The sequence below is a fragment of the Octopus bimaculoides genome, chromosome 24, assembly GCF_046866305.1.
Source record: "Octopus bimaculoides isolate indiv1 chromosome 24, ASM4686630v1, whole genome shotgun sequence".
Taxonomy (NCBI): Eukaryota; Metazoa; Mollusca; class Cephalopoda; order Octopoda; family Octopodidae; genus Octopus; species Octopus bimaculoides.
This window is the reverse complement of record NC_142951.1, coordinates 21,446,226-21,471,460: the sequence shown is the minus strand read 5'-3', so window position 1 is coordinate 21,471,460 and position 25,235 is coordinate 21,446,226. Positions and strand designations below refer to the sequence as shown.

The window sequence follows — 25,235 nt, the reverse complement described above, 5'->3', positions numbered from 1 at the left end:
AAATGCAGGTGCAGTTGATGGCAAATACCAAATCAGGAAGTGGGGTGATGATGTGCAAGGTGTAGGAGTGGTGGGGAGGGAGATGTAGTAATACATAAGTGGCTAGAGCAAGTGGGATGTGATGGTAGCTTTGAGAGGGTGTTGAGAATGTGAGGTGTTGAAATATGGCAGAGGAGTGGGGAAGATAACCAAAGGCACAGAAAGGAGGTAATCAGTGAAAATGGTGTGAAAAAATGATTTAAGGAGAATGAGGGGATAGAAGGGGTTTGGTTGGGGTCGGAATGATAGGTAGATCTGTGTGTGCGCCTTCTCCTGTCTTGACACCTGATAGTTGTATCACTGTTTACAAGCATTATTCGTTTCTGAAAAACGTGTGGCCATGTGATATATCACCTTGCTTGGAAACGGGTGAGGGTTGGTGACAAGATGGGCGTCCGGCCATAGGAAATTCGCTTTGTGATCTATCTGACGCATACAAGCATGGAAAAGTTGGTGTTAAGTGATGTTTTTATATTTCATAAACAGAAACGAAGAACTTGGCTTGTCACCACCTCTACTTCATGGACAACCAGCTGACCTCTGGAAATTGTTTAAGGATCGTTATATGTTACTCTATCAGGTGAGTCCTTAACTTTAGATTTCATCATTTCCTTGTTAGAAACTGCTACACAGGAGAAATGGACAGGTGTATAAATATAATGTGGGACATTATGAGCTCATATACACTGTAAATTAACGCCCAAATATATTTGGAGAGGAAGGTGTCAATAGGTTATCTGCTAAGGCAAGGGTTTGATGAAGTCTGTTGCATATCAAGTATTGCCATTCTCTCTCTCTGTATATATATATATATATATATATTGTTGGGGTTCCTATGCCTTCTGGGTCTTATATCTTTCCATGTGTTTGTACCTTTACAAAGCTACTATATATTAAACCACCAATCCCATAAGTAACACAAACCACCCCTGTCCACCTCACTGCTTCTCTTATCTGTTTGCTTTGCACTCACTACATATTTGGTATCAGGCGAGCTAATAGATTGATTGAGGAAGTTACCACATGTTCACCAGATTTTGTGTGAAGTAGACAAAGCAGTGTTAACCCCTATTTTTTCACCAAGGTTCCTCGTCACTACTTTCTGCTCATATGCTTAACCCCTTCTTTCTTTCTAATATTCTTCAGAGAACTATGCGCCACCATCTATTTACACCACCAGCCATTAGAAACATGGATGAAAATTCTCAAAAATTTCAGGTACGTTTGTTGTTTGAATTCTTGTTAGCTACAAGTCAGACTTGGTTCAGCAGACCTAGATATGTTATAAAGAATTTAGTAAAATAACTTTGTCGTTATTAAACTGATGTTTGGAACATAAATTAGCATAGAATTCTAATGGAAGCTTTTGATCACTTCAAACAGGGAGTTTTGGCTGGGTTGATATTAAAAGGTTTCACGAAGCTTGATTTAATTCATTGGTGGTCTTTAAATCTACAAAGGGTCCCTGTCCATTGGGCCACATCATTTATATTTGAAAAATTTCCTGTTTTGTAAGAAAATTAAGGAGCCATCAATCTAATTAGGGAATCTATAAGTGGTCACTCAAATGTCTTCGAAGGATCGTCCCCGACAACATTTAATGTCTGTTTTCCATGCTAGTATGGTTTGGCCAGCTTGAAAGGAATTGGTAAGACAAGGGACTGCACTAGGTTCCATAGTCTATCTTGGCTTGATTTCTACAGCTGGATACCCTTCCCAATGCCAACCACTTTTCAGAGTGTACTGAGTGCTTTTCATGTGGCACTGCTTGTAGTGCTTTTCACGTGACATCACCACCAGTGCCTAGTGTATTAAGCACAACAGTGCCACTGGTGCCTCTCTCGTGGCACTGCCACCAGTGCCAAGTGCTTTTCATGTGGCACCACCACCCACACCAATGCTTTTTATGTTGCACCTTGGTTAAAAAAGATGTTTTCCTGAAAAAAAACTTTGCATAGTAATAACTGAAATGCCTTTCATCATATTTCTGTTGGATTTTGGTTGATTCAGGTCCAAACACCAAGTTAGGGTTTTATTTCTTGGAATTATTAAACAATATGTAACAAATGTGTTAATGAATATTTAACATCTTTTTGTATTTCCCCTTCCCTAGCTGAAACCGATTGAGCACCTGCTGGGTACAACATCTAAAGTTGGAGAACTCATTGTTCTTGGGATGCTAACACAGCTGAAAGAGGTTTGTAATTTTTTGTTTATAACATTTTTCATTTTATCCTTTATCTCTTCTTTGCTGCAGCCACACTTGGACACCCTTGAAGGGTTTAGTCAAACAAATTGATATCAAACCACTTAGTCACAGGGGCATAGACAAAATAACACCAGTTGTCAAGTGGGTGGGGAACAAAGCTAACCTACTCACACAAATCTTTGTTTACAAATTTACTTGCGTGTGTTGGCTATCTTTTACATATCTTCATCGTTTATCATCCATTTTCCATGTTGGCATGGGTTGGACGGTTTGACAGGAGTTGGCCAGTTGGGGAGCTGTCCAGACTCCAGTTGTTTTGGCATGGTTCTTACAGCTGGATGCCCTTCTTAATGCTGATCACTTGAGTGTGAAGGGGTTAAGTCGATTACGTCAATCCCAGTGCTCAGCTGTTACGTGTTTTATCAACCCAAAAAGGATAAAAGGCAAAGTCAATCTTGGCAGAATTTGAGCTCAGAATGTAAAAATAAATGAAATGCCGCTAAGCATTTTGCTCGGCAAGCTAACGATTCTGCCAGCTCAGTGCTTTTAGAATCTCTGTATATTAGCTGATATTAATTTTTGTTGGTTGGCTGGTTTCTCCAGTTATGCTTTGTATCGTATAGAAAGAAGGGAGAGTTAAACATAAGAGGGGCAGGATGAGTGCATATACTAGGCTTGGTGCTAGGCAAGGAGAAAAGCAATGCTACACACAGAGGAAGAAGAGGCAAGAGAGTGAATGGTTAGTCATGAGAGGAGTTATAAAAGTGAGAAATTTGTTTGATTTTAAGGTAATAAGATTTTGTTTTGAAAATTAGTATTCATATGGGGAGGGGTTAAGTCAATTACATTGACCCCAGTGTTCAACTAGCACTTATTTTATCAACCCCTGAAAGGATGAAAGGCAGTTTTCCTTGGTGGAATTTGAACTCAGGACATAAAGACGGTTGAAATACCGCTAGGCATTCTGCCAACTCACAGTCTTAGTAGTTATATATATATGTATATATATATATTTATTTGTTTATTGGCTCAGTGGTTAGAGCATCAGGATCAAAATCATGATGTAGTTTGATTCCCTGATTGGGCTGTGTGTTGAGTTCTTGAGCAAGACAGTTTATTTCCTGTTGCCCCAGTTCACTCATCTGTAGAAATGAGCTGCAACATCACTGGTGCCGAGCTGTATTGGCCTTTGCCTTTCCCTTGGATAACATCAGTGGCTTGGAGAGGGGAGGCTGGTATGCATGGGTGACTGCTGGTTTTCCATAGTCAACCTTGCCCGGACTTGTTCCTTGGAAGGGAACTTTCTAGGTGCAGTCCCATTGTCATTCATGGCTGGAGGGTTTTTTTTATCCTTTATATATCAATGTACAATCCATGGAATATATATTATTTATATACAGTAATACTTTTTTTATTGGCCCCAAAAATATGAAAGGCTAAGTTGACCATGGCAGAATTTGATCTCAGAACATAAAGACAGACAAAATACCACTAAGCACTTTGCCTGGTGTGCAAATGATTCTGCCAGTTCACCGATAAAATAAATACTAGTTGTGCACTGAGGTCAGTATAATCAACTTAACTACTCCTGGGTATTAGTAAACAAACTGCTGTGGCAAAGTAGGCTCATCAAATCCATATGATCTCAAGTCATTATCGCTGGTGGAGAAAACATGATGAAGTCCTTGTTCTGTAGTTGACTGAACTTGGGCAATCCAATCCAATTTGGAAACATTTCACGTTATTCTAAGGGAGATTACTATTGATGTGTTTGTGCCTTGTTTGCTATATTTCAATCTTGGTCGGCACCTGTGCCCAGCATCGCCTCCCTGGCACTTGTGCTGGATGGCATGTGTAAAGACATTCGAGCGAGATTGTTGCCAGTGCCGCCAAACTGGCTCCTGTGCAGGTGGCACATAAAATATACCATTTTGAGCATGGCCGTTGCCAGTACCACCTGACTGGCCTTCGTGCCGGTGGCACGTAAACACACCCATTACACTCTGAGTGGTTGGTGTTAGGAAGGGCGTCCAGCTGTAGAAACTCTGCCAGATCAGATTGGAGCCTGGTGTAGCCATCTGGTTTCACCAGTCCTCAGTCAAATCGTCCAACCCATGCTAGCATAGAAAGCGGACGTTAAACGATGATGAATGATGATGATGATTTTTGTGGCACATTGGAAATAGATTATCAACGTGCTTCACTTTGACAGTGAAACTAAACTGCTAAAGTTAAAAATTTTAAATGTGTATTGTAAACTATTATGTTTTTGTTTTACTAATCATACCTTTCATCATCAATATTAAACATCCGTTTTCCATGCTGGTATGGGTTAACTTGGCAGGACCTGGCCGGGGCCACAGCAAGTTTCATTGTTTTGCCTTGTTTTCTACGGTTGGATTCCCTTCTTAATGACAACCACTTTACAGAGTGTACTGGGTGCGTTTTTATGTGGCACCAGCACCCACACCAATGCTTTTTACATGGTACCTTGGTTTTAAGATCTCAGTTCAGTTGTGGTTGAACATGTTTCTGACACATGAGTATTAATATGGATTTCTGATGCCTTAAATTCCAGATTTTTAAAAATATCTGTATGCACTGAAAACTAGTTCTTTTTTATATACTATGAAGCAAATATAAACATTTGCTGTCAATTGATATTGGATACACTAGTGAATCAAATTTATTTCTTTGTAATATTTCAGGGGAAATGGTACCTTGAAGACCCAAGTGGCTCAGTCCTTATTGATCTCACCGGAGCAATATCCTTTTTGTTTTTGACTTGTTTTAATGTAATATGAGGTTGTACCTACTTGTGTCATCTAACTTGGTACAGCCTATCTTGTGGTTGTTGAATAAGTTGTTAATTCCTATCCAATGTACTGAGTGTGAAGAATGTGTGGGATCCAGCATGGTTAAAAGCAAACCTATTAAAAGGCAGGAAAGTAAAATTAACACCCAAATATATTTGGAGAGGAAGATGTCAATAGGTTATCTGCTCTTCGCTGTAGTGTTCACCTATGACCTCTCTTGCCAGTGGAGTGTGATTTTCTGCATATCTTTCTAATGTATATGTATACTGAAAGAGGGCATCTACTTGGTTGTGCCCCCACCTCATGTCACTCACATCCAGGGCGACCTCTTCAGATTGCCATGATTGTTTCACGTTCTCTTTTTCTTTTCTCTCTTTCTCTCTCCTTGCCTGTTCTTTCAGAGGAAGAGATTGTGCTTCAAACACACTTTTCCTTCTAATTTCTATTTCCTGAGTATAAACTTAATACTTTGTTTCTTATTTTAATTTTCTCTTCATATTATTTATAGTTTTTGAACTACGTGTGTTACAGAACTGAACCTGTGACACACATGCTCATGCTTTCATTGTTTCGTCTCTTGCCTCTCATTATGACTTTCAAGTTTGAATCCAAACTTTCTGTAAGTTTCTTTAACTTGTGCTACAGTTTCCATACTGGACTTTTCACTGAAAACTGCTTTGTACTAGCTGAAGGTTGGTATGAAGACAGCATCTTCCATGTGACGGCATTTGGCTTCCCACCACCTGAACCTGCCTCTGTTACCAGGTAAATCACTTTATAACATTTTTGTTTGGTCAATAATTGCAGGTATATGCCACACTGCAGTGTGAAGTGTTGCTGAAACTACATGGTGTTGGTAGTTTTCCTTAATGCTTTTGGATTGTGCCACAGTGCCCAGTACAATGATGTCTTATGGTGTTGATGCAATGGGAATTTGTGGTGCATTACAATACTGCATTGATGCATCCTGCACAATTTTTTTTCTTTTTTTTTTTGTAGTAATTGAGGGACAAACCATGCCTCCACAATATACTGCATTACAATGAGATATATTGATGTATAATGAGGTAAAGAATGTAATCCTAAGTGCAGGCACAGGTATGGCTGTGTGGTAAGAAGCATGTTTCCCAACCACATGGTTTGGAGTTCAGTCCTGTGTGGCACCTTGGGCAAGTGTCTTCTGTAGCTTTGGGCAGACCAAAACCTTGTCAGTGGATTTGGTAGACGGAAACTGAAAGAAATCTGTTTTGTGTCTTTCTGTCTGTGTTTGTCCCCTCCCACCACCACTTGACAACCTAGGTTGGTGTGTTTACATCCCTGTAACTTATTGGTTTAGTAAAAGAGACCAATAAAATAAGTACCAGGCTTTAGAAAAAAAATACTGGGGTCGATTCATTTGACTAAAAATTCTTCAAAGTGGTGCTCTAGCATGGCCGTAGTCTAATGACTGAAACAAGTAAAAGATATGATGTGTCCAGCCACATGCTACTTCCCACCTAACAGTTTCCAAATAAAGTGACCTTTCTCCATGGCCTGACATGGTGTTCTTGAAAGATACCACTTGTAAGACTGAGGTTTGTTTACAACCATCACATGATGTCAAGACTAGGCTACACACACATGCATATCACTTTATCTTTTACTTGTTTAAGTCGTGAGACTGCGGCCATGCCGGGGCACCACCTTGGAGAGTTATTAGTCGAATGAATCAACCCCGGTACTTTTTTTAAGACTGGTACTTATTCTATTGTTCTCTTTTGCCAGTCTGCTAGGTTCTAGGGATGTAAACACACCAACACTGGTTGCCAAGTAGTGGTGGGAGACAGACAGACAGACACACACAGTGAGTTTGGTTCTTGGACTGAGCTGTATGTTGTGTTCTTGAGCAAGACACTTTATTTCACTTTGTCCCAGTTCATGTATCTATAGAAATGAGTTGTGACGTCACCCCTGGTGCAAAGCTGTATTAGCCTTTGCTTTTCACTTGGATAACACTGGTGGTGTGCGGAGGGGAGGCTGGCATGCATGGGCGACTGCTGGTCTTCCATAAACAACCTTGCCTGGACTTGTGCTTCACAGGGTGCCATTTCTAGGTACAATCCTAGGGTCATTCATGACTGAAGGGGGTCTTTACCCTCTTAACATATATATGTATATATATATATAGATATATATATCTTTTACTTGTTTCAGTCATTTGACTGTGGCCATGCTGGAGCACCGCCTTTAGTCGAGCGAATCGACTCCCAGGACTTATTCTTTGTAAGCCTAGTACTTATTCTATCGGTTTATTTTGCCGAACCGCTATGTTAGGGGAACATAAACACACCAGCATCGTATGTCAAGTGATGTTGGGGGGGGGGGGGGGGGGACAAACACACACACACACACACACACACACACACACACATATATATATAAACACACACGATGGGCTTCTTTCAGTTTCCGTCTACCAAATCCACTCACAAGGCTTTAGTCAACCCAAGGTTATATTAGAAGACACTTGCTCCAGGTGCCATGCAGTGGGACTGAACCTGGTGTCATGTGGTTGGGAAGCAAGCTTCTTATCACACAGCCATGTATGTGTGTGTCAAGTTTCTCTAAGTTTGTGTCTACTAAATTCATTCACAATGCTTTGGTCAACCTGGGTCTAGTTGGACTGAAACTCGGACCAGATTGTTGGGTGGCAAGTTTCTGAATCACATTTCCACACCTCTGTGTTTCAAAGAAATGCCTTTCTTTATTTGTAGGACTGCTGCAGTATGACGAAATACCTATTGCGGCATTATAACCTGTGTAATGTTTTTCTTTTTCTCCTCCCCACCCTTTCCATTTCTTTCATACTCTGACCTTCTGACCTTGCAGGTCCTATTTTGGCAACATTAACTTCTTTGGAGGTCCTCTCAAAACTTGTGCTAAGGCTTCAGACAAACTGCGTCACCTTGAAGTTGAAAATCAAGAGTCCATGTTTGTCTTTCTGTCTGACGTTTGGTTAGATGAGCCCAAAGTAAGTATACAACCCCAACAGTGAACGCCATAAACTCTAAGCTTATATAAAAATATCTTTATTATTATTTACAGGATTGTAAAATACGGTGCTGTATAACAAAACCATTCTCACTGAAATATATATAGATATATACATATATATATATGAAATAAAAAGCATTTCAGTGTGTCATCTTTTTAACCCTTCAGCATTCAAATCATCCAAATTCAGCCCGTGTATTCTGTTTTATGCTCTGACTTGCATGGTCCAGCCTCTCACAGCATTCTGAAAATGAAACAATCACACCACCAAAATGCATGATTAATTCACAACAATGTGAATGAATAGATATAACATTTGACAGAGTAATCTCAGTGCTAAAGGGTTAACGATAAGATTGTGATTTGAAGGAAAATTTGGATGCTATTTCTTGCAAGGTTAGCAATCCCATAAAGACTCTCTTTGGTTTACTTTTTAAAATTTGCAGGTGTAGTTATATGGTAACAGTTTGCTTTTCGACCACATGGTTTTAGGTTCAGTCCCACTGCATGACACCTTGGACAAGTGTCTGTTATAGCCCTGGGCTATTCAAAGCCTTGTGAATAGATTTGGTAGGTGGAAATTGAAAGAATACCATTGTGTATGTGTATATTATGTGTGTGACTGTCTCCTTGTCTTGACTTCACGTGATAGTTGTAAATGAGTGTCACTGTCATACAAGCAGTGTCCTTTGTTTCCAATCTTCAATGAAAACATGTCTGGTTATGGGGAAATATTACTTTCCTCAGAAACATATCAGGGTTGGCAACAGGATGGCATTTGGCCATATGAAATTTGCCTTAGTATATTCTATCAAACCCTTGTGTGGATGTGAAAATGATGATGGTGCCACCTGGTTAAAGGTGCTAGAGTGAAGGGCTGATCTTTGGAATATATAAATTTTAGTCAAGTTGTGAAATTGATGTGGAAACCAATGGTATTTAAGTCTGTCCTCTTTAATAATGCTTTTCAGTGGAAGCAGCAGTGGTGGAGTTCTTCACCTTGAACAAGAACTGGCATCAGAATGAGATCAAAGTTCTGGCAGAAAGATGGCTTCAGATGGTGCAACACTCTACTTTGAATGCTAAGTTGCTTTTGTTGTAACTTAACAAAGAAAGTAAATACGTTACCAAAATGTTGCACAACTTTTGACTCTATGCAATATATACATCATCATTATCATTTAATACCTGTTTTCCATGCTGGCATGAATTGGACAGCTCGACAGGAACTGGTATGGCCAGGGGCCACACCAGGTTCCATACTCTGTTTTAGTTTGTTTTCTATGGCTGGATGCTCTTCCTAATATGTGACACCAGCACCTGTGCTTTCTATGTGGCGTCTTGGTTTTAGGATCTCAATTCTGTTGTGGTTGGCAGGTCTTCTTGAGTACAGCATTGCACCAGGTATCTTGGTCCTCTGTTATCTCCTTTGTAAAGTTCATTTAGAAATTGGCCTTCAGTACTTCGTTCCATGTCTTCTTGGGTCTCCATCTTCCACAACTTGCTTTCACTTTAAGCGATTGGTACTTTTATAAACTGTCCTCATCCATCTGCATCACATTGTATTTGTATATATGTACATGGGTATTTGTGTGTTTGTTGTACCACCACTTGACAACTGGTGTTGGTTTGTTTATATTCCCGTATCTTATCCGATTGGCAAAAGAGACTAAATTAATAATGACCTTAAGGACAATAAGTAGTGTGGCCGTTTCTTTCTGCTAAACCTTTGATGATGATGCCTGCACAAGGCTGCAGTCCAATGACTGAAATAAGTAAAAGATAAAAAATAAAATGTTACAGGAAGAATGACAGAATTAACTGTATTGACAAATTAATAAAGTAGTGGGCTAAATTGTTGCATTCACTTCCTTTCTGAAGTGAAATGCTGTTGTGATTTACTAAAAGAGCAATCCTATTCTGGTGTTAGTCTAATTGTTTATATCCGTACCTCCAAAATTTAGATCCTTGTACTTATGTTAGAAATTGTTATTTATTTATTTTTGTCTTTTAGGTGGTTGACAAATTAAAGGTGTTGTTTAGTGGTTATTCTGAACACCCCCCTGTTGCATTTGTTTTTTGTGGTAACTTCACGTCGCTGTGTCACCAGGCCAATCACACCAAAATACTTCGAGGTAATATATAGTCTTTTTCAGCCTTGCATCTGTGGCACAGATATGCTAATACATGAACACTGATTGTTGATTGAAATATATATCTTTCTATGTATGTATAATAATAGTCAAATCAAGGAATGATATTTTGAATACATTTAATATGTATGTTTCAGATCATTATGCAATAGATAAAAAGGGAATTCATCTCTTACATATCTTCAGTTTAAGGCTTTTCTTTTAAAAATTCCATGCTTTCAATGTTTCTATTTTATTTTGTTAATCCTTATTCTTATTTTCTTCTCTGATTTAGTTTCACCTCATGTTTCTTTTTATCTCATGTCTACATATCACTCCCTTTCTATAGATATTTCACCCCTTCTGGCTACATCCTCCCCTCAACTAATAGATGATTTAAACTGTTGAAGACCATATATAAAAGGCAAATTCTATCGTACTGTTTATATTTTGAAATGTCTTAACTCAGAAATATATTGTGTAAATAAGGAATTCCTTTTTACCTATTGCATAATGTGTATAATATCTATGTATTAAATGCATTCAAAATATCATTACTTGGCCTGGCTTTATTGTTATATGACTCTATGCCAGTATGGGCTGATCAGTCCTTCATTTACATGAATACTCTAAAAAGGATTTGGAGTGGTTTGTTCTACTCAAGCCAGACAATTCTGGTAACATACATTACTTTTAAGCATAACATGAAATATATAAAGAGAGCTGTGTGTTTGGATTTCCTTGTCGTTCATGAGGAATTACCTTGGATGTTTATTCTACTTGCATTTATCGGTGTCCAGTTGCCTGATATAGTTAACCAAATTGGTTTAACACTAAGTGCTTTATACATATCTGCCTGGACTTATCTCTTTTACTTCTTACATATATACATATAATAGATAAATACATGTCTAAATTGGACAACAAGTGGTTAAGAAATTCACTTGCTGACATGTTTCTATCTTATTAGACCTCATCAGCGAATCTTAAAGTGGCAACAAGCTTACTTAATCCTTTAGCATTTAGATTACTTCGTCAAATGTAATACTTATTCACTTACATTGTTTTGAATTAATCATGCTTTATCTCGTAACTTTGAGATTTCAGTGATGTGATTGTATATTTTTAGAATCACATTGTCAGATAAGTGTGAGAGGCTGGATTTGGCTGATCGGATTATTTTGGCCAGAAATGGCCTATTTAAATGTTAAAAAGTTGATGGTGATGAATGAAAGTAAATTTGATCATGGCAAGGGTAGGTGTGATAGTCTGGATCTGGTTAATATGAACACAAAGCTGGTAGAATATTTTGGCTGTATATTTGATCATAGCAGGATTTGAACTCAAGATAAATATAACCCTTTAGCATTCAGATGATTCTTTCAAATATATTTGTAGATTCATATTATTTTGAATTAATCATGCATTATCTCATAGCCTTGAGATTTCAATGATGTGATTGTTTTATTTTTAGAATATTATTGTAGGATAGATGTGAGAGGCCATATATGGTTGGTTAGAATATAAAGCAGAACATTTGGGCTGGATATGGTCAGTTTGAATGCTAAAAGGATAATGAAATACAACTGTTTGCTCTTTTACCACCACTCCATTATATTATCAATAATAATAATAAAAATATATCTTGTATTGTTTTTTCAGAATCATTTATTGAATTGTGTGATATAATCTGTAAATACCAGAATCTTAAGGACTGTTGTAGGTTCATATTTGTCCCAGGTCCATTGGACCCAGGACCTACGAACATACTCCCTCGGTAAGTATCACATACTTTCTATCAAATGACACCATATACTGTGAAAAATGTGCCACATAGCTTCACACATCATAGAATTTGTGTAGCAATGTCCCATCATTGACTCTTAGCATTGATTCACAATAGAGTATCAGATTATTCTGTCATGCAATTTGACAGAAATTGCATAGTTTCTTATTACCATTCACATAATGATGTGAAGAAATAAGCTGCTATCAAATGCAATTTCTTATTTATTTACATCGTTTATGAGTAACTTATATTCATAATATGATGCTTATTTATTGACGTCATTTTGAATTAATTATGCATTATCTCATTGTTTTGAGATTTTGATGATGTGATTGTATATTTTTACAATGACATTATAGGGTAGGTGTAAGAGGCCAGATCTTGGCAGTTTGAACATAAAACAAGTAGAATATTTGGGCCGGATATGGTTGGTTTAAATGGTTAAAACACAAGAAACACTAAAATAATTTGATATTCAAAGCCATACAGGGGTACTACTTGAAAAAAAGGTTAGAAAACACCAACATCAGTTGATTAAATAAATTTTCTTCATTTTCAAGCATGCATGTTGATGCTACATAAAGTAATCCAGTCCACACTGTAAAGGAAGGACATCCAGCTGTAAAAACAGACACACAAGTCTGGTGCAGGCTCCTGCCTGGTCAGTTCCGGTCAAACTGTCCAACCCATGCCAGCATGGAAGGTGGACGTTAAATGGTGATGAGGACAACCTTTTAGAAAATGAAGCTAAATTTCTTTCAAACCACACCTGTATTGTTTTAACATTTTAGCATTCAGATTACTTTATCAAATGTAATACTTATCTCGTCTCTTTGAAATTTCAGTGATGTGATTATTTTTGGAATGGCATTGTAGGGTAGGTGTGAGAGGCTGGATCTGGCCAGTTTGTACATAGGATAGATTTTTTAACTGGATATGGCTAGTTTAGATGCTAAAGGGTTAAATAATGGCATATATGTTGGAAGTATTCCTGTGAAGTGATGGTTGTGGCTGCAATGCTTTTGTTTGACCACATGTTCCACCTGGTGCTGAACAATACATAATGTTTCTAACACATTGATACACACAGGCAACAGGCTTTTGCATTGCTTCCTTCTACCAAATTCTATTCCACAAAATATCAGTCCACCTAAGGTTATGGCAGAAAGCACTCAAGGTACTCCACAGTGGGATCAAACATAGAACCACTTGGTTGAGAAGTGAATTTCTTAGCCGTATAACCATACCTTACATCCGTGTTTAATAAACTTTTCTCTTTCTTTTTTTTATCATTTTCTTTTTGTTTTTATCTTTTACTTGTTTTGGTCATTGGACTGTGACCATGCTGGGGTACTACTTGAAGTGTTTAGTCAAGCAAATTGAATACAATACGTATTTCTAAGTCTGTTACTCATACTATTAGCCTCTTGCTACACTGCTAATGTTACAGGGATGTAAACAAACCAACACTGGTTATCAAGTGACAGTAGGCTTCCATACAGTTTCTGCCTGCCACATTCACTCACAAGGCATTAGCCTACCTGAGGGTTAGTAGAACGCACTTACCCAAGATGCTGCACAGTGAGACTGAACCCACAACCATATACTTGTAAAGTGAGCTTCTTAACCACACAACCTGTGTCATTATGGAATCTTTTACATTTCTTTGCCTTTGATTTGCAGACCTGCCATTCCCAACTCTATCACAGAATATTTCCGGAAGAAAATCCCTCATGCAATATTCACCAGCAATCCTTGTCGGATCCAATATTGTACACAAGAGATTGTTGTCTTTCGAGAAGATATTGTTACCAAGCTTTGTCGCAGTTGTATCAGATTTCCTACCTCTGGCGATGTGCCTACTCATGTAAGTATTTCTGTCATATCTTCTTTTTATTCTTCATTTCTGCTGACTATAATTGGAATTGATTTGTAAATGGCATCTAAAATAAAGGAAAGCACTAACTCTTTAAGTTGATGCAATTTTACTATGTGCCATTTTTTGGGCTGTGTGGAGTGAAGGGTTCTCTTGACCCTTTCATTACTATATTTCTAACCAAAATATACCCCTTATGTGTTTCATTTAAATAATCGTGAATTTAGACTGGTTTAATAAAACAACTCTAACTTTTGTAGCTGTCAACATACAAATGTGATTGTTTTTAAACACAATTTAATAAAAGGCTCTTAAGCAAGTCTTTTTCATAATTTTTACCTCATTACAGGTAAATTGATCAAAATGTAAAATTATTTAAATTTTGTTTAAACACCAGCATAGAAAATGAGCTTACAACAAAATTTTAATATAGAAGAATTGTACAAATTACTGAATTATCTATCAGTTGAACTTAATGCACATAAGATAGGTGTACCATAAAAGTAAAACAGAATGAAATAGCTTGGCAACAGGCAGGGTATCTGGACATAGAAAATTTGCTGCAGTAAACTCTGTTCATACAAGCATGTAAAAGTAGAAGTAAAATGATGATGATGATGTTGATTCAGTCTTATTGTGTTTGCATAATCAGCTTTATAATAGTTTTATAATAATCAGCTTTATAATAGTTTTTATGTCCATTTTTTTCAAGTTTGAGTTGGACAGAATTTCTTGAGACATTCCTTCCTTCGTATGTAAATACATAATCTGATTTCTGACCATTGTTTCTTTCTTGATTTTCAGTTTGCTAAAACTATAGTGTCCCAGGGTCACCTCTGTCCACTACCACTTCATGTATGTCCAGTTTATTGGGCCTATGACTGTGGCTTGCAGCTCTATCCCTTGCCAGATTTACTTGTATGCGCTGGCAAATATGATGGTTTCACAGTAAATTCTCTTGACTGCATCATAACAAATCCTGTAAGTAACACATTAACAGTTTTTTGTTTTGTTGTGTAGTTATCTCACAGGCTTTCCACCTTATACATACACACACATGCAAACACACGTGAGTTATTAGTGAGGAATTATCAAAATACTTTATAAGCTCTCTGTTAGTACACCAAGCTAACAATATTGTGAGTGGAGGCGCAATGGCCCAGTGGTTAAGGCAGCGGACTTGCAGTCATAGGATCGCGGTTTCGATTCCTAGACCGGGCATTGTGAGTGTTTATTGAGCGAAAACACCTAAAGCTCCACGAGGCTCCGGCAGGGGACAGTGGTGAACCCTGCTGTACTCTTTCACCCCAACTTTCTCTCACTCTTTCTTCCTGTTTCTGTTGTACCTGTAATTCAAAGGGTCAACCTTGTAACACTGTGTCACGCTGAATATCCCCGAGAACTACGTTAAGGGTACACGTGTCTGTGGAGTGCTCAGCCACTTGTACGTTAATTTCACGATCGGATCAACTGGAACTCTCGACATCGTAAGCGACGGAGTGCCAACAACTAACAATATTGTAAAGAACTCTGTATTCTTGTGGCAGGGTCCGAGGTTATAGTTCATCACCATTCTATATTGTAAATCTGTGGTTGTGCTCTGGTTATACTGGTCTTTTACACAGTGATATACAAGACAAGTTTGAAATAATGGTCATTACATAATTTTCCTTTATTGCAGTAAGTTTGACATACAGCTGTTTCCAGTAGTCACCATAGGTTTGTTATTGATAGGTTGTCCACAAAAACATCTGGTAGAAATCTCATGTGATGAGGAGAGGTCAATTCATGTCAGCAAAATGAAGGAAAATCATTTGATCAGATAACCAGAAATGACTCGGACAAAAGTAGTATTAATTTTTTAGGTTGTTCAATATCTCCCAACCAATCAGTGGACTGATTGAACAAATCTATTTATAACGTAACTATAATGATTACTGGAAACGGCTGTAAGTCAAATTTACTACAGTAAAAATATGTAATGACCATTATTTATACCTTATATATATTGCGAGATTGTGGGTTCAATTCCCAGACCAGGTGTTGCATTGTATTCTTGAGCAAAGCACCTCATTTCATTTTGCTCTGCGATCATTTCGTCATGTGGCACATGGTGCACCTGTACAGGTAATGTCCATATGATGGAGGGAGTGAGCTTGTGTGAACACAAGCATTTGATCACTATAAACAAATCATCTGTATGGTTGTTTGACAAGATATTGCCAAAGCCTTGTACATCATGGGAGAGTCCATGACTCAAACACACACACACAGAGGTTACATAAAGTATTTGAGGACAAATTTGTTTTTTTGTTTTTTTTTAGGAAAACATGCATATCATAACAGAAAATGTTTGTGCATATAGTGCAGGTGTGGCTGCGTGGTTGGAAGCTTCGTTCCTAACCACGTGGTCCTGGGTTTAGTCCCATTGCATGGCACCTTGGGCAAGTGCCTTTTCTTATAGCCTCAGACCAACCAAAGCCTTGTGAGTTGATTTGGTAGATGGGAACCGAAAGAAGCCCATTGTATGTGTGTGTATCTGATATACACATACATACATACATACATACATACATAGGTATCAGGTTGGTGTAAAGTTAATGGCTGATTTTTAGATCTTAATTAAAAATGAAAAAACCCATGATTAAGACAATATTTATTCATTAGTCATAATTTCCATTGTATATCATCATCATTCTTTTAATATCCACTTTTCCATGATTCCTTGGGTCCCACTGAATTTGTTGAGGCAACCATCTCCAGTTTTCAAGCAAGGTAGTATTTTCCTATGGTCAGACATGTTCTTTATGAATGGGCTTCTTTAAGTTTCCATCTACCATATCCACTCGGAAACCTTTGCTTGAGGCAAGGGTAAAGGACACTTGCCCAACATGTTGCACAGTGGGACTGAAACTGAAAGCATGTGGTTGAAAAGTAAACTTCTTAACCACACTTGTTCCTATTTGGCATGTCAAAATTAATGTTTAAGGTGGTGAGCTAACAGTCATTAGCACTCTGGGCAAAATGTTTAGCACTATTTTGTCCATCTTCACGTTCTGAGTTCAAATTCCGCCAAGGTCCTGTCTGCCTTTCATCTTCTTTGGGTCGATAAAAAAAAGTACCAGTTAGGTACCCCGCTTCCCTAAAATTGTTGGCTTGTGTCAAAATTTGAAATCAGAATTAATTGTATGTTTCATATTTTCAACTTATTGATTGTTTTTAATTATATTTTCAGGGATCCTTTTCACGGTCAAATTTCTCCTTTAAAGTTTATATTCCGAGTACGAAACAAATAGAGAACAGCAAGATAGAATGAAACCAAGTCTTCAGCTGAGTTGTCAACAAGCATTTGTCACAGCAGCAGGGAAGTTTCTAGAATCCTGTTTATGTTTACCAGTGAATTTGTTTTTGTTTTTGTTTTTTTCCCCCCTTTAATTTTCAATTGCTGTTTGTTGTCTAATAAGGTCTATAACCTTTATGACTACAAATTTTGCATGTTCTGTTTCTGTATAAGACACACACAAAGTCTGCCAGGCTGGCAAGATTTTATTCTTAATTCATGGTTGAATTTTGTGTGTTGAGAAACACACTTGTGTGTCAGCTTATTTTAAATTTTGAAATTTTTTCCACTATTCTAATGATAAAATCCCCCTTGCCCTTCTTCAGCCCTCCTTCATCTAATTAAGTCCCCCACTTCTAAAAATATTCCTATAATTATCCCCATTCCACTTCTTCTCACCCCTTTCCATTAAAACCATATTTCTATCATTCGATTAAAAAAAAAAAAAACTTTTCCTGCCACCTACATATATCTAATTGATAAAATACCTCCCACAATTTAACAAATTGCCCATACCCACCTGCCATGTTTTAGAAACAAAAATTCACCATCATATATTGCTAATTAAACCCTGTGGGAGATTGTATGTGGTGTAAAGTACTGATCCTGTCATATCATTCCATATGATATAGACAAACAGGTGGCTGTTAGCTTTTCAAAGTTTGCCTGAATGAATGGATGAAATCCATGTTGTTCTGTGTAGATATTGTATGCACACCCCTGCTGTTGTTCAGTCTATTGGGTTGGCAAGAAAGTAATTTCGTTTTTTGCAAATAGAGATTTTTTTTTTTTTAATGGCTTATGTCAGTGTTATGATTTTTTCCTTTTGACAATTGATAGCTGTTACTTTTAGCTTACTTTAGAAGCAAATTGCACGTAATTTTGTTTACAGCTGTTCGGTGTCAATTTTAGCATAAAGTGCAAAAATGAACATTTTTCACCATATTTTGATTTTTTTAAATTTCCATAAAGCCAAGAAAGCAACTGAGGTTCACAAAGAGATATATGAAGTTTATGGTGTTGATTGCTTAATACAATGCACATGTCAGAAATTGTTTTGAAAATTCTATTCTGGAGATTTTTCATTCAAAGATGACCAATGTTCTGGTCGACCTACTGAATTTTATGACCAAATCAAAACCATAATTGAGTCTTATTGTCATATAGTTGTGCGAGAGATTGCAGAGAGTTTAAATGTATCACACACAACAATCGAAAATCACTTAAAATGTCTTGGACCCTTTAAGAAGCTTGAAAAAAATGACTTTTATTTCACACTAAAAAAAAACAGAAATTACTTTCTTGCCAACCCAATATTTTTCTGTACATCACGCTAACCCTATTGCCCATCCCTTTTTTTTTTTTTTTTTTTTACTCCTTTTCTCATTTTGCTTCACCATTCCAGAAAATATTTTACTGTCCCCCCACCCTTTTTTTTTTCTTTTTTTACCATTTAGTACTCCACATTACATCTGTTCAACGACATACTTTATATTTCGATGATTTGTAAACTTTTGTAGCATGCTAGAGCGTGCTAATCCTTTACCTGACCCTCCTCTATCTCATCAAGTAGTTCTCCACAACCCTCTAATGACACAACATAGCTGATTCTGAAAGAAGAAAACTTGACTCTTAATACTAGCTTCATCCTTTATATTGGTTCCTGAAGAATGAAATGGGTCCACTCACTGGCCCTGTCAATCTTACCCCTTTAGTCTGCTGATATTCAGTTCCAATATCAACCGAATTTGCGTACTCTTTTATTATATTACTTATTTCAGTCATTTGACTGCAGCCATGCTGGAGCACCACCTTAAAGGCTTTTAGTTGATGGAATTGACCCTAGGACTTATTCTTTGTAAGCCTAGTACTTATTCTTTCGAGTTTCTTTTGCCAAATTGCTAAGTTACAGGGACATCACACCAGCATCAGTTGTCAAGCAATGACGGGGGGAGGGACAAACACAGACATGCACACATAAATACACACTCACAACTGGCTTCTTTTAGCTTCCATTTACCAGATGCATTCACAAGGCTTTGGTCAGCCTGTGGCTGTCACACACTGTAATTGAACCTGCAACCATGTGGTTGGGAAGCAAGCTTCTTATCACACAGCCATGCCTGTGCCTACATGTTTAAATTTCCTTCCTGTTTTACTTTATAAATATCTAGCCTGCTCAACTCATCTTCTCTCTCTTTCTCTCTCTCTCTCTCTCTCTCTCTCTCCTCATGCATTTTGCACTATCTATCTGTATCTATGTATGCCTTCTTTAAAGCATTCCATTGCTATCAAAAGTAACCAAGGTTGTTACCTGGCTTGATCAAGTAGGCGTATGACCAAAGGTATTTAAATTATCTTTTATTTGTTTCTTGTTTTTGTCATTAGACTGTGGCTATGCTGGGGCACCACTTTGAAGAATATTTAGCCGAATGAATTGACCCTAGAACTTTTATTTTTTTAAGCCTGGTACTTATTCTTTTGGTCACTTTTGCTGAACTGCCAAGTTATGGAGATCTAAACACACCAACACCAGTTGTCAAATGGTGGGGATAAACATATGCACAACGTGTGTGCACACGCATACACACACACACACACACATATTTTGTGGGCTCAAACATACACACACACATGAGTGGGTTCAATTCGATTTGTCCCCATTGTTTAAGTTGAGGCATTGATTTCTATGTTTCGTAGTAGTAGTAGTATAGCCTGTTTCTAATGGCTTGTTCTTCTTGCTGAACAACTCTCCACGGTTCTGTATTGCTAGTGGATATACTAGGAGTTCTCTTGAGGACTCTTTCTGCTTGATGTTTTACGTTTATGAATGTGTTTGTTCCCTCGAGCATACATTTAGCCTCTTCCATGTTATTAATGGTAAACCACATTTCGTCCATATAAATAAGAGGCTTGTCAACGCAACTACCGAATGTAAAATTATCGCTTGCTTGGCATCTCATCCTCCCTGTTGTGATGAGTCCGTTTTTAATCGATCTTAGTATGTATGACTTAACAGAGTTTGATACTTCTGTGATGTGTAATCCATTACTTTTGGGGTCGACTTTGTGGCACACTTCGAATGTTTGCCTTTATTGAAATTATAGTGGTGTAGCCATGTCGAATATATATCGAGAGAAGTTTGAACATCGTGATATCGGCAGTTTGTGGTTCCAAATAGTTCGTTCTTTTGTTAAATTTGTTGCCATATTGGGACTGTAATTGTTTTTATGTTTATTTCTGTAGCTGCAGATTGTATTAGGTTGAGAAGCTTGGGCGTGTTTTTGTATATGTCGTTTCATTCGTTTCTGATTTGTATGTTGTTGGTATTTTTCGCGAATGTAATTACATCTCCTGACTCTGTTGAATTAGCATGGTTCATAAGTTTTTTTATGAAATCGTGTTTTTGGCCACGTACTATCATTTCGTTTGTATATGAGACTTGATCATTGTTTTTGTAATTCTTGTGTGCTTCTTGTTTGTATGGTTTGTCTGTGAGTTGCTTAAGAAAGGCTAATTGTCCTTCCTTTTGAATGTTCGATGCGGCTATTGTTTGTCTTTCCTCTTTATCGCTGATGAGATAATGGCAAAGTCCCTTTGGGTTGAATACTTTGGTAGCGTTTATATCATAAGGTTTGGGAATGTTCTTAATGTTTTTAAGCGAGTAGAAAGCATGTATGTTACTTGGATGGTTGACATGCCAGGAAATGATGTGAAAGTGTGGAATTTATTTACGTAACAGGATGCATCTCATTAACAGGTGAGACAAAGGTGAATACAGATATGTAACATACTAAAAATTAATATGTAGTTCTCACTTTCACATATTATATAATAAAATGAAAATGAATATACAAAATTATACACTTATGCTATGTTTCTGTCGTGAAACTGTCCAAAGCATCCTTTATACAAGGGCGCTTTCGAAAACGAACACATGTGAGGTCTTGACTTGATATCCTTTTGCAGCGAACACAGTCTGCAAACTTTTTCCTTCCATTTATCTTTCTGACTTGATGAAAGTCAATATTTTCTCTGACATCCACCTCAGTTAATTTTGCTTTTCTCTCAGTTCTGTGCTTTCTAGAAGAAAGGCCCTCAAGTAACTGAGATGCGATGTCAACCCAAAATTTCAAGTGGTCGTAGTCTTTTGGTGGTGGAGGTACTTTGTGGCTTTTTACATATACAATATATGAATTTACGATAGTTAAATTAACTAGAAACCACAAAATATACCTCCACCATTTCTTCCCGGGTCGACCAACTGGGTAATATGCCCGATCATTAGAAGACAGAAATAAAATCTGTCTTTTGTCTTTATAAGCAGTAATTAATAGATTTTCTTTTTGCATCTGTAAAATGTCCCCTCTATTTTTTAATTTTATTTTCCATTCGTGGGGTAAACCTTTACGGTTGCTCATAACAGTACTGCACATGTAAGTACTTACGCGGGCAAAATTTTCCACCAAAGTCACTGACGAAAGAAAATGGTTGAAATAGGTGTCGGTGCTGATGGTTCAGTGGTTCAGTGAGAGACCATACTACATCATGTCCCAATCCATGCTGTCTGTTTCCATTATATTTTTTCCCTGTGAAAACATCGAAGTTTACACAATATCCCGTCTCCAATTCACAAACTTCCCATACCTTGATCCCCCATTTAGTAGGTTTGGCAGGCATGTACTGCCGAAAATGTACTCTGCCCTTATAGCCTATCATGGTTTCATCTACACTGAGATTTTTCCCAGGAAGATATACAGTTCTATAATTATTTGCAAGTAAATTAAGTACAGGGCATACTTTGTACAGGGGATTGTAGTTTGGGTGGTTTTTGTTGGGGGCATTTTCAGAATCAGTTAAATGTAAATACTGAGATATTTTCGAATACCTCGCTTTCGACATTATGCTTGAGCTATATGGATCACCATACCTCACATCGGGACTCCAATAGTTTCACAGTCAAGGAAGCTGTTTAACACCAAACATATTAATTGTAAAAAACACTCATTTCTGCAGTATTAGTTGGCTGCCACAGTGGATCGTTTCTTCCACAAACAGAAATTAAACGTTGTGCATATTTGTCCCTTTCTTCAGCAACAGTTTCATAAAAACTTTCTGGTAAAAATAAAAAGATAGTCTAATGGTTGAGCATCAGGAGGTAAATTATGTTGTGGACCAGTGTTTTCTGTAAAATCCGAGATAGTGTTTGGTGTTGTGATTTTTGACCATGTTGCCATGTTTACGCTATGATTTTCATCACTTTCATTATTAAACTCTTCCTCGTCCGACGAAAAATCACTGATATCGATATCAGATTCATCTGAAGACAAAATACTTTTGTTTTCGTTTATATTTTCTGTATCATTAATTGTAAATCCTTCAAAGTCGGAATCACTACTTGCTGATGCCATTTCTTTCACAACCAAGGAAAGCACTTCTCTTCAAACGTTAAAAAAACCATGTGGTCTAAACAATTTCACGGTATTTATACTTGAATAAAGGCGGGAAAGGCATTATCTCAAAGCTACGAGAATTCAATAATGTGATTTGTTTGTTTTTTTTAGCAATTTTGTAGAGCTTAATTAATTAATTTTAGCTGGTTACGGTCGATTTGAACACTAAAGGTGTAAGCTCTTCACGGCTTTGGTGATTTCTCCAATGTGGATATTGAGCGGGATCCCTGGCCCCAATTCTTGCAGATATTGAGGTGGAGGGCGATAAAATGTTTCTTGAGAGTGTTCCTTCCATCTCGCCAGTTGGTCCTCAATGGAAGTTAGCAACCATCCAGCCTTGTCCTTTACTGGTCTGACGGAAGTAACCTTATTGTTGCATATATTGACATCAAGTCTCTTTTCCTCGCTGCTGTTTCCACTTCGTCGGCCACTTCATTGAAGTATGTTCTTCTGTCTCTCCTTAGTTTCTTCTTGACTTCTCTCAGCGCCTCACTATACTTACTAGCAACAGCCTGCTTCTGCTGATGGGTTCTGGCTTGGTTCAACTCCTGCTTCAGCATCTTCCTCTCCTCCACTTTCTGCCAAGTCTCGTCACTTATCCAAGGCTTCCTGTTCACTGGTCGTCTTCCCAGAACCTCTTTGTACACTCCAACTGTAGCTTCCTTCAAATTTGTCCAGGATTGTTCCACAGTTGCCTCTGCCTCCTGTCTGTAGGGCTCCAAATCGATATATATATATACACACACATATATATTTGCGTATTTAAATATCTACCAAATATTTTGGTAAGTTAAGTATTGTAACTGTTACCAAAGTAGCAAAATTCACACTTGAAAACTTGTTTATACTTTGTTTAAATATAACTTTCGTATAGGTGATACAATTTTGGGTGCGTATCAATTGAAATAAGAGCCATGACGCAATCCTATATATTAATAAAACTTGTTTATTATCCTATGTGCATTTTGATGCAAGATCCCGACTTACTCTTGTCTGAGATTAGAAATTAGGGCCTTCCATCTCTTCAGAGCCAAGTTACATTAATTCACAACAGACAACATTATTATTTGTATATAAATTACATGTATGTAGAGAAGTTCAAATCGGGTTGTTTTGACATGAACATATTGAAACTGCTTGCAATATTGGTTAAGAAAACCGTTATATAGTAGAGTAACTAAGTACAATTGTTAACCTAGGATATTAAGTGATGACATGTTTACGGCGCTGTTTCATCAAATAAGAAAACCGTTAGGGGTTTGAGAAGAAAAGAAATGTAAAGAAAATTACCTATTATAGATCTTGCAGAAATACAAATTAATGGTCAAAATAAGGTTTTTGATCTACATAATTTACATCATTGTGATTAACCCTATCAAGTAATATTTTTTTTTATGTTTTAAATGATTTTGAGAAATAATTTAAGGATATGTAATCAAGATAAATAATAAATTATAAAATAAAATAAAGTAGGTAACATTCAGATTGAAACCATACAAAATTTAAATATACATTACATTAACTTAGTAGTGGAATTATAAATACAATATTAACCCTTTCGTTACCATATTTCTAACCAAAATACACCCCTTATGTGTTTCAATTAATTTCTAACATAATCATAAATTTAGTCTGGTTTCATTAAACAACTCCTTTTTTATTTATCAACATATTGTGATTTTTGGAAGATAATTTAACGAAAGGTTCTCAACCAATTCTATACCAAAATTTTTGTCACAAAGTGACTCTAATTACAGGTAAATATAGGTAAATTCAACAAAATATAGAATTATAAAAATTTTTGTTGAAATATCGCTATAGAAAATGGGTTATTGGCTAATATTCAATTGGGTATACAACAAAATTTTACTATAGAAGAGTTGTGCACATTACTGGATTCATCAGGTGAATTTAACACCCAAAAGACAGGTGTACCATAAAGGTATAAATAAAACAAAAGACTGAAAATTGTCTGTGAAGAAAACTAGAAAACAAAATACACACAGAAATATACAATAATGATTTACAAAATAAATTAATCAAAATTCGTCACTCACCTTACAGATAAATTAAAATTACACATAAGGAAAAATGGAAACGAAGTAAATTTGAAAGTATTTATAAAATCAAATCACACACATATACTATAAAGGTTTGATAGTTGTCATAGAGACTTCAGTCTCTCTATCACCTTTCAACAGCATTATAAATGAAGAGACAATAGAACAATTAACAATATAGTAAAAAGGTTTTATTTATGATGATACTTGGTTATACAAATTCCTGTCATTCAGCTTAGCAGCCACTGATTGAATTGTATTTTGGTAATGGAAGGTTAAGGTCTTCCTTGGTGCCTGCCAGAGAAGCAAGTAGCTATCACATCGATAGCATCATGGTGAAAAGTGCTTCGTGGAGGAGCGAGGTGTTGCCATGTAGAAGGTCTGAGCTCAACTCGCCTAACAAAGTGAAACCACTGTTTAAGTACGAGTTTTACTACGAATGCGCAACTCGAGGGGCTTCCGGTGGTGAAGTCCCCTGCACATGCACA

The 25,235-nt window shown here is 37.1% G+C and overlaps 1 protein-coding gene and 1 pseudogene across 3 annotated transcripts in view; one reads left to right on the top strand and one right to left on the bottom strand.

Annotated features, from left to right (window-relative positions):
* LOC106875171 (DNA polymerase epsilon subunit 2) overlaps positions 1-18,255 on the top strand; it is a 31,799-nt gene extending 13,544 nt beyond the window's left edge. For all 3 annotated transcript variants that reach the window (XM_052976756.2, XM_052976757.2, XM_089340955.1), the window contains exons 5-15: positions 526-619; positions 1,186-1,257; positions 2,153-2,236; positions 4,957-5,014; positions 5,709-5,829; positions 7,933-8,074; positions 10,112-10,232; positions 11,892-12,006; positions 13,702-13,885; positions 14,699-14,875; positions 17,130-18,255. In XM_052976756.2, the coding sequence (XP_052832716.1) occupies positions 526-619; positions 1,186-1,257; positions 2,153-2,236; positions 4,957-5,014; positions 5,709-5,829; positions 7,933-8,074; positions 10,112-10,232; positions 11,892-12,006; positions 13,702-13,885; positions 14,699-14,875; positions 17,130-17,210 (1,249 nt within the window). In that variant the 3' untranslated portion in view covers positions 17,211-18,255. The remainder of the gene's footprint in view (positions 1-525; positions 620-1,185; positions 1,258-2,152; positions 2,237-4,956; positions 5,015-5,708; positions 5,830-7,932; positions 8,075-10,111; positions 10,233-11,891; positions 12,007-13,701; positions 13,886-14,698; positions 14,876-17,129) is intronic.
* A 513-nt stretch (positions 18,256-18,768) lies between these two features.
* Positions 18,769-21,655, bottom strand: LOC149131228 (uncharacterized; annotated as a pseudogene).
* Positions 21,656-25,235: the final 3,580 nt, after the last annotated feature.